Source organism: Copadichromis virginalis, linkage group LG1 (genome assembly GCF_057382275.1).
Source record: "Copadichromis virginalis isolate Kocher_CV1m ecotype Utaka linkage group LG1, C_Virginalis_male_GT1.1, whole genome shotgun sequence".
NCBI classification, from domain to species: domain Eukaryota; kingdom Metazoa; phylum Chordata; class Actinopteri; order Cichliformes; family Cichlidae; genus Copadichromis; species Copadichromis virginalis.
Window position 1 is genome coordinate 15,883,863 of NC_140618.1, and position 15,926 is coordinate 15,899,788.

Sequence of the window (15,926 nt, forward strand, 5' to 3'; positions counted from 1 at the left end):
ATTTAATCAGGTATCAGGGGACATAGATAAATCAGTTTTCACTGACAACACAGCCACCTGGAAGAGAGGAAGGGAGCCTGCAGCAGGTTTCAAATAAATTACAGGAAATAGGCAGATACAGATGTGGGCAGCTATGTGGTGATTCCTTTTTTCTCTGGAGAAAATGAAAATGATGCAATTAACCAGAAAGCACACGAGAGAGGACTGTTTTACCCATACAAAGCAGATATGACAGCAATAATCATGTTACTATGGTGAACAATCTCACAGAAAGAAAAGTTTTGTTTTACATAATCTCAGTTCTGACAGTCAGTCAGATTTACTATACAAAGCACCCCCCACTATATTATTGCCTAGAAGAGAAGGGGAGGGAAATTAATTTGTACTGGAAAATGTGGGTACGAGAGGAAATGGACGAGGTGGAGGTGTCACTGGGTAAACTGGCATATTTCAGCAAATACTATGCTAAACTGCCTACTGCAGCAGTTTGGATTCATAGTAGAATAGTACAGGTGCTGCAGTGCCCTGCCTTCAGTCCAGACTTTTCACCAACTGAAAACATTTGGAGCATCATGAAATGAAGAATACAGCAAAAAAGGACTTTTAAGCAGGTAGCAACCTCTATCAGACAAGAATAGGACAGTATTCTGCTCCCAGAAGTCCAGCAGTGGGTCTCCTGTTACCAGATGTTTACAGATGGTTGTTAAAAGAAGAGGGGATGCTACACAGTGATAAACACGGTTCTATCCCAGATTATTGAAACCTGTTGCTGCCTTCAAAATTAAAACGAACTCTTATTTTTGACAAGATGAAACATATTCACAGAATAGTAAAATGTCTCTTTAAAAAAAAAAAAGTTTTATACATCTTCTATGTTCTATAAAGGGTGAATTTATGAGATGAGATTTATGAGCCACCATGTGCGAGTGATCTGGGATTGTTTGGTTATGTCTGGGAAAGTTTATATCGTCAGCCATTGAAGTCGGCGTTGAGTTGGAAGAGGTATCTTGTGTACGCGAGACAAATCAGGGTCACCGTTCCTGTTTATATCTTTTACCCTCTTCGTTAAAGTAGGTCTATCCTTTCCAGCGGACTTTCTGTTGGTCAGTATTTGGCAGCTGGTGTTTTCACTTCACCCGCCTGCCAAACGGACTTTTAGCGGCAGATGAGAGCGACAGGCGGGGTGTTGGTAGCTGTTCGGTGATAAGAGATAAAGTGGGTAAAAGGTGGCTGTCAGGAACAGATAAAATTGACAGCAACGGTCTAAAAGCGACAATGTAGCGGTTACAAGCTGTACGGGAGGACACGGTGTGTTGGCAGACCGGCTGGATGTCCAAAAATGTTTCTCCTGGTGGACTTATTGAACCAGAAACACATCGACACCCTCAAAGACTGAGTCCGGAGAAAGCAATACAAAGAGATTTATTTATATTTTTTGACGAAATCATCAAGTATCATATATTATCTGGTAAATAGCTGTGAAATAGGACGATGTGTCTTTTAATACGCGTGCCAGGCTGCACACACAAAGTGCACCTATCCAGGTTGAAGCTAATGCATTCTAGGTTGTTATGGCTGGAGCATCGTCCGACCTTCTCAGCTGCCCTCCGGAGGACGAGGCAGTCATCCGGGCTCAAATCCTCACTCCATCCGACCCTGGCATTCCCTGTGTGGGCTCCCAGGCCCTACATTACGGTCCTACCGCGCAGCCCCCTCACGGGTGTCCCTGTGCTCTGCGCACACAGCCGGACTCTCGCTCGCACACCTGTTGCCTTTGCTAGCTCTTCAGCGGCCTCTACACCCTCACCTGCCGGATCAGTGAAGACCCAGGCGGACACAGAAAGAAGCCAGGCCCCCACCACGGTCCCCCTGGAGGATGTTAAAAGGATTTTGAGACTGGCTCACCCGGAGAGAGGAAGACTGGCAGGTAAACTTTATGTGACCTTTTACCTTAAGGTGTAGCCATTAACAAAAACCATCAACAACATAACTGGATCATTAACTTTAGGTGTTTCACTGACAGAGTAAAAAGCATTTCTTATTTTTAAAGTGCTTTAACCTTAATAAAAACAAGGTGTCACTTTTATTGTAATTTTAGAAAACTGTGTCTGATACTCCCTTTTGTGGGAAATATACGTTGATTTTGCATTTTATAATTTAAATATCACTGACTCGCAAAATGTGGACTGCTGTAGGTGATTTACAATCATTAAAAAAAATGTAAATTTATTTTTAAACTTGACATGACGTGAATGTATTTTTAAACTTAAAAAAGCAGTGCTAGGGATTTAAAAGGAAAAAAGAAAGAAATAATAGTAGGCTTGAACAGTAGGAAAGACTTCAAATAAAACAGGTGCCCAAAGTAAATGTGTTACTGTGGAATCAGTTCGTTTTTGTTTTTTTTAGTTATGTTGAGTGCCAAACACATTATATGCATGACAAACCCCACACTCTAGTCTGTGAGCTGTGATGCTACTCTGTGACATGTGCTGCAGAGTCCTAAAGCGTTGTAAACAATGATTTTGGTGCCCGGCTGATAGTGTCTCTATCTGCTGACACACTTTATCAGTTACCTTTAGGATATTTACAGCATTATGAAAGTTGATCCTTTCCTTCTTTTTTCCCGATGCCCACAAAAAACGTGTTAGCCTTCTGCTCAGTTTAAATTTCAGTTTTGTTCACAAAATGGGCAGCAATGTCAGAAAATGGACAGATGTCTATTAACCAAGGCAATATAGACTTGCTGTCCTAACCATACACAGCTCATTCACACTTATATGCATAGCTGACACCATTAGGTCCATTTTAAGCCTGGAAAACCCCTGCTTATGTTGTGTAAATAGCTGTGGATTATTATTATTATTATTATTATTATTATTATTATTATTATTGGTCTGAAAACCTTCAAGCTCCCCTGGAGGTTTTTGCGTGTCGGGTTAAGTTTCAGAGCTGATGGTGTTCTGGCACACTTCATTTCTTCTGTTCTCTGGATTGATGATAGCACAAATATTACAAAAATAAAATCACAAATCTATTTCTGCTTGCCAAAGCTGACCTCACACATTAAACAAGAGGTTACTTCCTGTTTCTGTAGAAGTTTATTTGTAGTTTTATAAGGTTTTCGTAAGTCCTCCTGTTTCCCAACCCTCATGTCATGTGCATGCAAGCGTAACAATCAGTTGAAGTAAAACAGTGTCTACACTTTTACCATGTTTTTTGTAATCAGTGACAACCGGTCACCTCACTGTACTTTACAAAGTGGTCATTGTATTTTCTTTTAGGTTAGGGTTGCATTTCTTTAGGGTTCACAGTTCTTTAGTATCTCTGGCTTACATTAACCTCATCTGATCTCATGTCGAGACTGCAGCTGTACATGTTGAAGTCAAATGGTATTCATTGCCTACTATAAACCTTTCTTGCTCCTCTTTGCTCTGTTTAAAATATCTGTGACATTAGAAAAACCTCCCATAGTAGTTGTGTTGGTATAACTCTTTCAAAGAAGAAGATAAGACTTTGTTTAATAATTTCTAGCCCTGGGTTTTTATTTTTCACACACATTTAAAGTGTCACATTTTTGCTTTGGTTCTGATTTTTCTCTCTTTTTGTTGTTTTATCCACCACAGCTGCTATAGGCTTCCTGACTGTCTCCAGTGCAGTAACGATGTCAGCTCCCTTCTTCCTGGGCAGAGTGATTGACACCATTTACGCCAGTGCATCAGACGCCGAGACGATGACGGCCTCGTTGACGTCGCTGTGTATCATGCTGGCGGGGGTGTTTCTGTGTGGTGGAGCGTGTAATGCCGCCAGAGTCTACCTCATGCAGTCCTCAGGTGAGATTTACTCACCTGACGTAAACGAAGGCACTTAATTGGGTAACTATTAAAAAATTAAAAACACTGGACAGCTGAGACTACAGTTAAATTTGAGCTCTCTCCTCATGGTCTGTGCTTTAATCTTCATAGTTCAGGGAAATAATCCAAGCAACCATTTAAGGAATTATTTATTTAAGAGATTGTTTGCAAAGAGTTGGATCTAAAGGTCAGTCTTACAGTGTGACCTGAAGGCTTTGATGTGATTGTGTTACCACAGAGAGCCTCGTGTCTTGCCCTGTTTATTTATTCAAAAACATAAATGTCACAGCTACAAAGAGGTGGTTTTATGGAAAACTTAGAAGCTGTAGTTACTTTTGCCAGCCATTATCCCAGCACAGAGACTTCCTGGAGTCTCTGCTTCTTTTTCTTTCTCAGCCAAGAGTAACATTAGAGTGTTGGGGGGTGGGATGAAGAGCAAGACGTCCCAACCTCCTGTCTGGCTGAGGCTGTGTGGCTTCTTTTCATACTTGGAAATCTAAATTGGCTGTAGATGTGAGCATGTGTGTTACAGGATTTACCCAACCTCTCAATTGATGGATGGACATGAATGAGGGAATCTCCCAAAATGTTATTCTATCTCTTTAGTTAATTAATAACACCTGTAAACATTGAATTTACAATTGGCCAAATACTTACCCAAACATAATCAAGTGTGAACCAGACGTTTTTCTGGCATGGCCAAGTGCATGTAATTTTGCACAGCAGCAGTTGCTTTCTCCCTCTCTGATCACGTTTCCCATCTCTCTGCAGGGCAACAGATTGTTCGTAATCTCCGTGCCTCCGTCTTCTCCTCCATTCTCAGACAGGAAGTGGCATTCTTTGACAAGAATAGGACTGGCGAGCTTATAAACCGTCTCTCTGCTGACACGGCCGTGGTGGGCCGCTCAATCACAGACAACTTGTCAGATGGGCTGAGAGCCGTTGCCCAGGCAGCTGCTGGTGTCAGCATGATGGTGAGTACATCCCCTCCGAGTGTGTTGCTCTTGTCCCTCAGGTCATATCTGAACCCTCTATTATTGTTTTTTGTTTGTTTGTTTGTTTTAATTCTTTATTTGCAGTTGATATTCATAAATGCAAATTCGGAGCCAGTACGATCTCATATCTTCTGTTGGCTTTTACAGAAATATGAAAGTCTCATGTAATCTATTCTGGGAGGGATGGAGTGCACACACAAAGTTATGAAGAATTTTCAGAGCGACTTCGAATTGATGATATAATATATCTATCTACTCATGAATTGTGGGTGCTTTAGGCAGCAACCAATGTCTTTAGTGAGTGCTTTTTTTTTTTTTTTTTTTTTTTTTTTTTTTTTTGCAGGCAGAATATCAAATATGTATTCATTAGAGTGTATCAGAGGAGAGCTGCAAAGGTAGATGAGTGTTAAGTATGTGTTTCAGCCCTTTGTGAGAAGTGAATTAGTGAATGTCTGCGTCATAGGGCCTCATCAGCCGACATTCCCAGAATATATGCCAGTGATTGGTTTCCTGGAACCCACACAGCCACGTTTAGAATCTCCTCCTGCAAAATGGGCTTTCTGTTGTGGTGGGATAAACAAACAAATTAAATATGCCAATTCAAGTTCTTTCACTATCCGAGAATATGTATATTTCCACTGAAATTTAATACATTCAACTAGTTCTCATTGGATATTAAGAAATTGCTCCTTTTTTCCCTGCATTTCTCTTTAATGATTCCATGGTGTGAATATATTTATTTAATTATTTGGTCAAATGCTTTTTTTTTTTATAAATTTTAGAGATGTTGCCCTTAGTTGAATCACTTTGGTAAGCATCAAGGAATATTTTCAATATTGGGTCATTAAGATCTAGTCTGTGTCTAATGGTGTGTTCAAATATCTGAAAAAGTCCTGTTTTTCACAGTGACAGACCTTCCTCAAACTTGATCCATTTCATTAGGCTTAACCTCAGCATGTATTTGTAAATTATCCTCTAGTTTATCTTCTCTTCTTAAAATATCCCAGACTTTCAGCTGAACCTTGATCCATGGATCTGTACATTATTTATAAGTCAGGTTTTATATGCCACTAGTGCACGCACCAAATCCAGTGGTATATAAAAAAAATAATACGTAAAACAGTTGGGCTTACACCAAAGGAAAATCACAATGTGATGTTTTAAAAATAGGTTTTAAGTTGCTCAGTCATAAATATTTTTTGTCATAAAGTGTCAAAAAACAACAGAAAAATGCTAAAGTGTATTTTATATAATATAAAAAATACTGTACGTCTACATGAAGACCAGCTGGGAACCTGGAAAAACCCTGTGAATGAGGGAGGAAGCATAAAAAATTGCTGATTAAATAACTGTGTAATGATTACTATGGACATAAATATTATAAAGTCAATGTCCTGGAGCCACAAAGATAATTATCCTCCTCAGAATGAGCCTTTTGAAAAGGCACACACACAGCGGTGAAGTATTTTGCTCTTATCCGTGTGACTTCTGGAAGCAAAGAATTGTTGGAAATGTCATCTTCAAGCTGAAATGTCACGTAGTTCCTGTTTAAAAAAAACCTTCCTTGTATATCTCTCACGCTCTCTCTTACATTAAAGCTCTGTTTTAGTCATTGAGCAGCACTGGAGCAGAGCATGTCTGCTTTTGAAGTGTCTTATTATTATTTTTTCTGTGTCTGATCTGCAGCTTCTCATTCTCTGCTGCGTGCTTGTGGTCACAATGCTATTGTTAGACTATAAAACTGTTGTACAGCAGGTTTACCAAAATAATTATTAGCATGAGGAAATGAGTGTGAGGAGCTGCCACGTCTCTGACAAACAATGCTCATTACTAAAGTCACAAAATGTGTATATGTGAATATAAATCATGTAGAGTTTTGACAGAGAGGTTGCTAAATTGTTGCTTGCTTACTGGCCTTTTAATAAACTGGTTTATCAATAGTTCATTCTACCCATTTTCATACTTTATAAGATTTTCTTCATGGTTTAACCTCTCCCCCTTTACAAGGTGTTTTTACTTCTTGTAAGGAAGTAAATGTATTTCCACTTTTTGTAAATGGTCAAGGAAATGAATGGAAGTAATTACCGTAATCAGCTGTTAAACTGGGTGGATCAGAGTATCACAGATCACAATAGCTCCATTAGCTGTCTAAGTCTTGTGATGTGTCACTGTGACCTCACTGATTTAAATGCTTTCACGCTTAACAACAAAAATGCACCCAGATTTCCGCACAGTGGCTTCTACAGTGGATTCAATCAGATCAGAGCGAAACCGGCAACTTTTTAAAATTTTAACACAAGTTTAACTTTTACTATTTGAAGAAGAAAAGATTTTCTTCCTTGTCAAGTGAGCTATAACTGAGGTTTTAATGTTGCTGATTAACTCGATTAAACTTTTCAGTAGTAATACTGAAACAACGCCAAAATAAAATAACACTCTGTCTTCTTGTGGTTGGTGTAGATTGTGTATTGGCCCTTGATGTTTGGTGTGGAGTATTATCGTGACTTAGGATGGTAAATGAGTAAATATATTTTCTTTCATGTTTTGCCTCTTTATCAAACTCTTAAAGGTCATCAGCTGTGTTGTTACTGTGAAACCATTTTCTATAAACTTCCTTCACCAGAACTCCTGTTTTCGCTTCTTTCTCTCTTCTTCTAGTTCTACGTCTCGCCCAGTCTTGCGAGCTTTGTGTTGCTGATTGTTCCTCCTATGGCCGGTCTTGCTGTCATCTATGGCAGATACCTTCGCTCAATCTCCAAGCGCACACAGGACGCACTCGCACAAGCCACACAGGTACGCAAACAGACCGACACCGCATCTGGGTTAAACAGCTTGAATTTATATTACTAGGATTATTGTTATGATCCAGTGTTTTGGTTTTTAAGGGTAGTTACCCAGTGTTTTTGGCCTTTTCAAAAAAGATCCCATGTAAGTCCTACAAATAAAGTTTTCAATTCTTCACAAAATAAATATTATTAAATATAACAATAATTTGATAGGTTAAATAATAAAAAGATACAATAAAAGTAAAAAATAAGTTGAAAATGCATAATAAAGATAAACTACAATATAGAGCCATGTAAATATATGACTATAGTGCATAGCTTAAATAGTTTACTAAGTGTGGTGAATGTAATTCAAAGTGGCTTTGAAGGCAGTCAGTATAACAGAGTGTTGTGCAGTAGATCCTTAGTTTTGTGTACATGTCATATAAGTGCTTTACTTCCTTAGGTAACTTAATTAAATAGGCAGACAGAGTAAATTTTCTTGTTGATAATTTGATTTTCAATCAGTGAAGTCCTAATAAAATCACGTTCGTGTGTAGTTGGCAGAGGAGCGAATCAGCAACATGCGGACAGTCAGAGCTTTCGGTAAGGAGCTGTCAGAAGTCAACAAATACACACAGAAGACTGACCACGTCCTCGGCCTGGCTAAGAAGGAGGCTGTGATGCGGGCTGGTTTCTTTGGAGTGGTGAGTACGTTTGTGTCCTTTCAGTGATGCAAATCAAATACGTTAGCAAATGAGGTGTTGCACTCAAGCTTCTGCTTTTTGCCCCATAGTTTGAGCTTGTCACAATCAAGGAGGTGTTGCACCATAATTGCCGTTTGATTCAGTTCTCCATGCAACGACGGAGAATATTTAAACCAGCCTGTGTGCATTAAAAGTTAAATAAAGCGCAACGCAGCATGTCCAGCGTTATAGCTTTTAAACAGTTACGTAGTCTATAAAACCTGCACGTCTTCTCTTTTCATAGCTTGGATTACTCTCCTTCTTTTATGAACGTGATCATATATAAAGCATTTAATCAACACCATGTGATGCACTGTCAACAATAAACATGCACTGTGTGTTACCTTTTATTGCAGGGCTGATGAGTTTGTTTGTTGTGAGGCACCAGATAAATGTGCAATATTTGTAACAGGCATTAAGACAGAGACTGGTGAGAAAACTCAACATTTAGCTCGTTGTGCTGGTTCCCTAATAGATGATTATCAGTGTAATTGAGGAGCAGTGGTCCCAAATGTTATGTTAATTAGATAACATGTGATCGGTGTGTGTGTGCGTGCGTGTGTATTTCAGACTGGTCTGAGTGGTAACATGATGATCCTGTCGGTGCTCTACAAAGGAGGCCTTCTGATGGCCAGTCAGCACATGACTGTGGGAGAGCTCTCATCCTTCCTCATGTACACCTTTTGGGTGGGCATCAGTATCGCAGGTAAGATGTACATATTCATACATACATACCAGTGTATGTAGCATGTGGATGTGCAGTTGCTGACAGCACGCTGGTTTTGTGTTTTACTTGCAGGTCTGAGTTCGTTCTACTCTGAGCTGATGAAGGGTTTTGGAGCCGGGGCCAGGCTCTGGGAGCTGCTGGACAGAAAGCCTGAGTTTCCTCTAAATGGTCAGTACACACAACATTTTATTATTCTGATTTATACCTGCGCGTGTTATGTTGTACTACTACTCACTCAAAGTGTATTTGTATAATGCCTGAGCACATTTTACCTCTAAAGTCAAGTTCAAGTGAGTCTTGGACCAGGTCCATTATACCAGAGATGCCACATACAGACCATTGAAACTCTCCTTTCTGTCAGTGTAAAGAAGTGCAATTTAACAGTGCCTCTCAGTTTTCCTACATTATAAAGTCAGAGTCAGCACGACTCTTTGTGCTTAAAGTTTTAAGAAATAAATACAAATAAAAGAAAAGGCTCTGGTAGTTCATAGCCCAGACTGTGCTGTAATTATAAATCATAAAGAAAATATCTTTTTTTTTAAAAAAATTTTTTTTATCCTCATTGTGGACCCAATGTCGATAGTGGAAAAACAGGAACTTAATTGTTTATATTGTTTATCTATTGCTTAATTACATTGGTTCCCTATGAGTGGCCATGGGGAGGTCTTACCGTGTGTGCGTGGAAAGAGAGGAGTTGAGATGGTTAACGAAGTGCAGGCCAGCAGGAGAGCGGGGAGGAGGGACGATCAATTTAATGGGTCTCTGGTTTGTTTGGGGAGCTGAGCAATAACTGCTCTGAAACCTGAGTACGTGATCTTAGCCTGGCCACAGAACTCTCGAGTGGTTTTGTTTGTGGCGGCAACTTAATCTAACATCGAACTGATCCGACTACCAGGTCTGCTCCTCGAGTTTGAGCTAAACGGCTCCTGTTGTCAGGTGTGCTTTAAAATCTGGGGCAAACTGGAGCAAACAAATTGTAGCAACCTGCCTAGTTGTGCTAATGTTTCTCTCACTGTTGTCTGAACTGAAAACACAGGCCCCTAATTTATTTACAGGCCACAACTGAGCTTCAAGTACAGTAAAACTTCTCAGATGGAGAAGCGTCAGAAATGCAAATCCTGACACGTTTAGCATTTTGCTTTCATTTTTCCTTAATGAAATAAATAACCTAAAGCAAGTTTTCAGACTCTTTTCAAACCAGAACAAACTGTAGGTCAGAAACACAAAAAGTGGTACAGATGCTTTTATAAGCAAAGTATGACGTTGTTGCATAGAAGTGCGTTTACGCTGTATATTAATTTTCAGAGGTTTTATTGATAGTTTCAAGTTGCTACTATAAAACACAAGTTGATTTAACATTTCGAACATCTCTCCTAGAAACATTCATCTCACATTTATGTGTTTAAATGTACGATTTCTGTTTAAAATCAATCTCGAGTCGAGTTTTAAGCTTTGTCTGGTTTAATACAATAAAATCCTCTGCTCCTCCACAGAAGGTAAAATCCTCCCAGCGGACCAGCTGAAAGGCCAGCTCAAGTTCTGTGATGTCTCTTTTGCCTACCCCACACGTAAAGAAGCCCCCATTTTCCAGAATCTGAATCTCTTGGTCCCGGCCGGTAGCATCATGGCTGTGGTGGGGGCGAGTGGATCTGGGAAATCATCCATGGTTTCACTTCTTCTCAGGCTGTACGACCCCGATGCTGGTGAGAACGAGCTCGTTCTGTCCTCTCCGCCGTGACTGTAACACTTGAAGCTACTGATAAAGTGGATTTGACATGAATGTTTTTGTTCAGGTGTGATCACCATCGACGGTCATGACATCAGGGATTTAAATCCTTACTGGCTCAGAAGTCACATTGGAACTGTTAGCCAGGTAATACTTTAATGGTTAACTTGTTTTATACAGCAGATATAACGCACACCACACAAGTTAAATACGGCAAAAGCAATGCATAATGTATTACAATACATGACCTCTCACCCCTGCTGCACTTTTCGCCTCCCTCTTGCAGGAGCCGGTGCTCTTTTCCTGCTCTATCAGAGAGAATATCGCTTATGGAGCGACGGATCCAGATGCTGTAACCACAGAGGACGTCTACAGAGCAGCCAAAGTAGCCAACGCCTATGACTTCATCCAGACGTTTCCTAAAGGCTTTGACACTGTGGTGGGGGAGAAAGGAGTGCTGCTGTCAGGTGAGGAACCAAATCAACTATTTATGAGCCGACACTACAGAAAGTTTTATTTGTGAGACTTGAATGGGAACTATTTTTTCATCTGTCCAATTCCTTAGACATTTATTTGTGCTTTCACTGTAGTGCCTTAGACTGCTCTAAATGCTCCCAGTATAAGATAAATTTAAAAAATATATATTTAGTGCCATGAATTAAATATTTAAGAGTAAAAATATGGAGCTGAACATGAACACAATAGACCTCATTTAATTTGTTTTAATTACTGAGGAAGCATGTTCAAAATTCTCATCATGAATGGATGGATTTAAACTCCAAAATCATTTTATGTTTTAATATTTGATACTACCTGTTCAGAAGCTCTATCTTTAGACTTTAAACTCCTTAAATGGGCGCAGGTTTCTTTTTTGAAAGCTCGCGCTATCAGAGCATCATTTCATTATTTCTTTCTGGGGTTTTTAGCTGCTGTTGACTAACTTGACTCTGACTGTGCACATAATTACCTTGTGTCTGTTTGTCAGGTGGTCAGAAGCAGAGGATAGCCATAGCCAGAGCTCTACTCAAGGTAAATAGACCGTAATTGTTTTACGCATCTAGAATCATTGCATTCACCGAAGAACTTGAGTAGATTTATTTTGACTAGAATCTTCTACTCTTTTTCCAGATTTCCTTTTTGTGTGAAATGGTGTCTTTTAATCATATTTGTGGTTTCTTTCCACAGAATCCAAAGATCCTGCTTTTAGATGAGGCTACCAGGTGAGAGACGGGGAATGAATTATAACTTATCATACTTTGTTGATTTGTTTGTCATTGTTTGCTCATCTGAACATGAATACGGATTGTAAGTAACCTGTGATAGAAACTTAGTTTAAAGGTGGATATTAATTTATTTTAATCTTCATTTTTCTGTAGTGCGCTGGATGCTGAGAATGAGTTTCTTGTCCAGGAGGCTTTGGAGCGTCTGATGGAAGGTACACTTTACCCGCTTTGCTTTCCCTGCCTTTCCTGTTGCGTCACACATACGTAACCACACTTATATTTTATTTCGTGCTGTTGTCGTCCTTTTAACAGGGAGGACAGTCGTGATCATCGCTCACCGTCTCTCTACGATTAAGAACGCGGACGCTGTTGCTGTGCTGGACCAGCGGCGCATAGCTGAGTGTGGCCAGCCTACTGAGCTGCTAGGAAACAGGCAAGGACTATTCAGGAAGCTGATGGAGAAACAGGCGTTTCTACAGGAAGAGCAGCAGCGAGCACTTATCTGATAGGACAGGGAGCACGGATGCGTGAATGATAGAGAAATCAGGAGGTGAGGTCACTGTCTGTGATAACCTTTGAACTCCAGTTGAAGGGAAGCCACTGGAAAAAATCAAATTTTATTTAAGGCTGAAGCTTTTCTTTCTGTCTCGTTGCTGAAAAGACTGCCGTACATAGCATCACATGTGGATCACTCAGTACTTTTTGAAAATATCTCATCTTATGCTGAAGAAGGTGAGATTAAGAGAAAGGACTTATAACTACAGTTTTAGGGGAAAAGCTCAAATCCTGTTTTCTATCATTCAGACGTTCAGGAGGAATTTTGAAGAATTTAAATGTGACACTGTGTCTGCATCTGGATTTCTTTTTTTTCTTTTTTTTTTTTGGTCAAGTTACCAAAACAGTCCAGATTGATTTTTACAACTCTGCTAAATGTATATTTGTTTTTGTCTCTCTACAGCTGATTTTTTTTTCTATAAAGACTTGAAGCCTTTTACTGTCATATTAGAGTCTAAAGAACTAATGAAACAAATGAGCAGCTATATATATTTATATATATGTATGTGGTGTTTACACCCTTGTAAAACAGGACTGAACACTATTTTAATACATTTTGATTAATGTAAGCACATTTGTCAGTTTTAGTCTAAACCAGTTACACTCGTGTAACTGTTTGTGTTCAGGATTTAACTGACAGCCTTGAAACTGTTGAACTCTACTGTCTTTGTTTGTCAAATGTAATACAAATGAGTTCAGATGCAGGGTAAAGCTGACTGAGGCTGCTGAGCAGACACTTTTATGTTTGGAGATCTGCTGCTCTCAAGGAGGAAGGACACTGGAGTCAAGTCAATAGCGTCTGTGCAGGTCTGCGTATCATCAAAACGTCTATTTCACTGTCAGAAATCCACATTTTCATCATCTTATATTGTTTTCAGAAAGCTATGCAGCGCAGATGAGAGTTTAACCTTTTAATTTGGAAAAGCCGAAAACGGCATTGCACCTTTAGACATGTGAGTGTACATGTGAGCACAGATGACGCTGCTTAAAACTGCCTATGTGGCACAATCGTCTCCTCTGTGCACAGCCGGGTGCTTACTGGATGTGCACTTGGCTGGCTTTAAGTTCTCTATAGACATGTAACCATCTACATGTAGCTACAGTGCTGAAGCTTATAAGACACAGACTCAGAAGCGATGACACTCCTGCATAAATATTAGGTTCATAAATGCCCTCTTCACGTCTCACTGAGATTCTGTTTGAGAGGATATTCCTTCATTTTTAACCCAGACATGTAAATGTCCTGAGGCCAAATTCCCTGCTTCTCTATCAGAAACGGCTCCTTTTGATTTGTCGCTGTAGAGCCCAGTTAACCTTTGTAACGAGTAGCTGGGAACATTACTGATGACAAGTCTGCATTAGTTACTAAACTGCTTTTATATTTCAGTGAGTGAGAAAAAACAAGCAACATGAAGGACTCGTATAATTTATCACGTATCATTAATATAGATGTTATAGTGCTGTCTTACACATATTTGCTGTTTGTTACATTTGGACACTCTGGTCCATTTTGAACTAATTAATCGTTGGAAACTGTCTATGACAACTGGCTAAAATATCAATTTAGCTCACAGTTTGTAGGCAGTGATGTGAGGTGGCTCATAAGTGACACTAATGCAGATGTAGTTTTAGGGGAAATTAATCCGGCATTGATCTGCAGTGACTTATCACTTTTAGAGTTATTTATTTATTCATTGCAGCGTGTAGCCTGTGTTTCAGGTGGATTTTATCTGTGTGTTCTTTATGTTAAGTATATTGAACACAAGGTGGTTTATTGTGGACCCGTTTCTTCTTTATCATTTTTTTTTTCACTTTAGAAGGAAAAACAATTTTACTCAAATCACATTAGAGTTTCACATCATTGCGACATGTTAGTCCACATTTTAGAGCTAAGTTTACTTGAAAAGTTGCCTTGAATGTCTTTTTGCTAAACTGGAGAAGCTGGAGAGTAAATTCACTCCACACTAAAGTAAATGCTGAACGTCCAGCTGACAGCAGGTCAATGTGCTCACACAACTCACAGCTGCAAGTTTCTTTTTCTTTTTCTAACTTGTAAATAGTGACATATAAATATGACACGGTGGGTTTATTATGATACTTCTATGTAAAGATAAATAAAGTAAAATACTAATAAATTGCTGTGTGTGTGTGTGAGTTATGTGAATTTTTTGTAAGTGGTTTGTTATCATACACAGCTACTAGTCCCCATAGAATCAAATTACACCAAAAGTCACCCCAGGGTGCTTAATATTGTAAAGTAAAAAAAACATAGAAAATCCTAACAATCAGATGAACCCCTATGAGCAAGTACTTGGTAACAGTAGGAAGGAAAAACGTCCTCGTAACAGAAAGAAACCTCCTGTAGAACCAGGCTTGGGGAGGGGCGGCCGTCTGCCACGACAGGTTTGGGGATCTGGGGAGGGAGATGGGACAAAAAGACACTGTGAAGAGAACCAGAGCTTAGTAACCAATGATTAACAGGCCTTTTATGTTGCGGGTCAAACTGGCCTGTTTTAAAGTTAAAAAAAAATTTTCCCTTCGATTTTTTAAAGTATTTTTTAACCCCTGCATGTTTATATCACATAGATAGTGTTTGGGTCAGTTCGACCTGGCATTCAAAGTGGTTGTTAAAGGGGTCAAAATCTATTTGTTTTATGTGCAGCTGTGAGACACATTTCACCACACGCACAACACTCCCTACATGAGGTTCTATTGACCTCGTGTAAACCGCGTGAATGCAGGTGGCGTTATGACTTCTTCTCCACCCACATTGAGGGGACACTCGCCAGCAAGAGAGCAAAACGTGTAAAGAATCTCTGCAGTGGAGTCCTGACAACATTCCACAGCTACATATGAGACATTCTCCTGTCAGAGTTTTTCCGAATGAGCAGCAGAATAAAGGGTCATAGCCCTGAAAGCTCTAAAATTCAACTTTGATCATAGAGGAGGAGGATCTGTCTGCAGATGAAGACCATCGTGAAGTTAATTCTGAATGTGAACCAAATAAAGAAACTGATTTATATTTCTCCAATCATGACAATAACATCAAAATGGTGAAATAGTCATCTTCATCCTCAAATATACATCAGGCAAAACTGCAACATAAAGATGGCCTTTTTGGCTCCCAGAAACAAATCTAAACAAAACCACATGCGTAGCATAGAGGAGAGAAGGGACATATTTTAAACAATCAGCCACGTGGTGACAGGTGTGCTTCCTCTTAAGCCCCGCGTCACACGGGTTGCCCACCTCCAAACCAAACCGAGAGAGTTGAATGAGTTGAATGGTCATCACACTAGTATTTAAACAGTTTACAAAGAAGCTGTTACACTCCCACT

The 15,926-nt window shown here is 39.6% G+C and overlaps 1 protein-coding gene across 1 annotated transcript; it reads left to right on the top strand.

The window, feature by feature from the left end:
* Positions 1-1,491: 1,491 nt before the first annotated feature.
* abcb10 (ATP-binding cassette, sub-family B (MDR/TAP), member 10) lies at positions 1,492-14,739 on the top strand. Its single transcript, XM_085452467.1, has 14 exons — positions 1,492-1,927; positions 3,624-3,830; positions 4,623-4,825; positions 7,505-7,639; positions 8,172-8,318; positions 8,928-9,063; positions 9,157-9,252; positions 10,578-10,787; positions 10,878-10,957; positions 11,097-11,277; positions 11,796-11,839; positions 11,996-12,030; positions 12,187-12,245; positions 12,346-14,739. Exons 1-14 carry the CDS (start codon positions 1,492-1,494, stop codon positions 12,537-12,539), a joined length of 2,163 nt encoding a protein of 720 aa, XP_085308593.1. The 3' UTR covers positions 12,540-14,739.
* Positions 14,740-15,926: the final 1,187 nt, after the last annotated feature.

What these genes read in the sequence shown, in the direction of transcription:
- abcb10 (XM_085452467.1), top strand. Translation starts at nt 1,492, where the DNA reads ATGTGTCTTTTAATACGCGTGCCAGGCTGCACACACAAAGTGCACCTA. An exon ending in CACTCGCACAAGCCACACAG is followed by an intron (nt 7,640 to 8,171) that starts GTACGCAAACAG and finishes GTTCGTGTGTAG; the next exon opens with TTGGCAGAGGAGCGAATCAG. An exon ending in TTTGGAGCGTCTGATGGAAG is followed by an intron (nt 12,246 to 12,345) that starts GTACACTTTACC and finishes TCCTTTTAACAG; the next exon opens with GGAGGACAGTCGTGATCATC.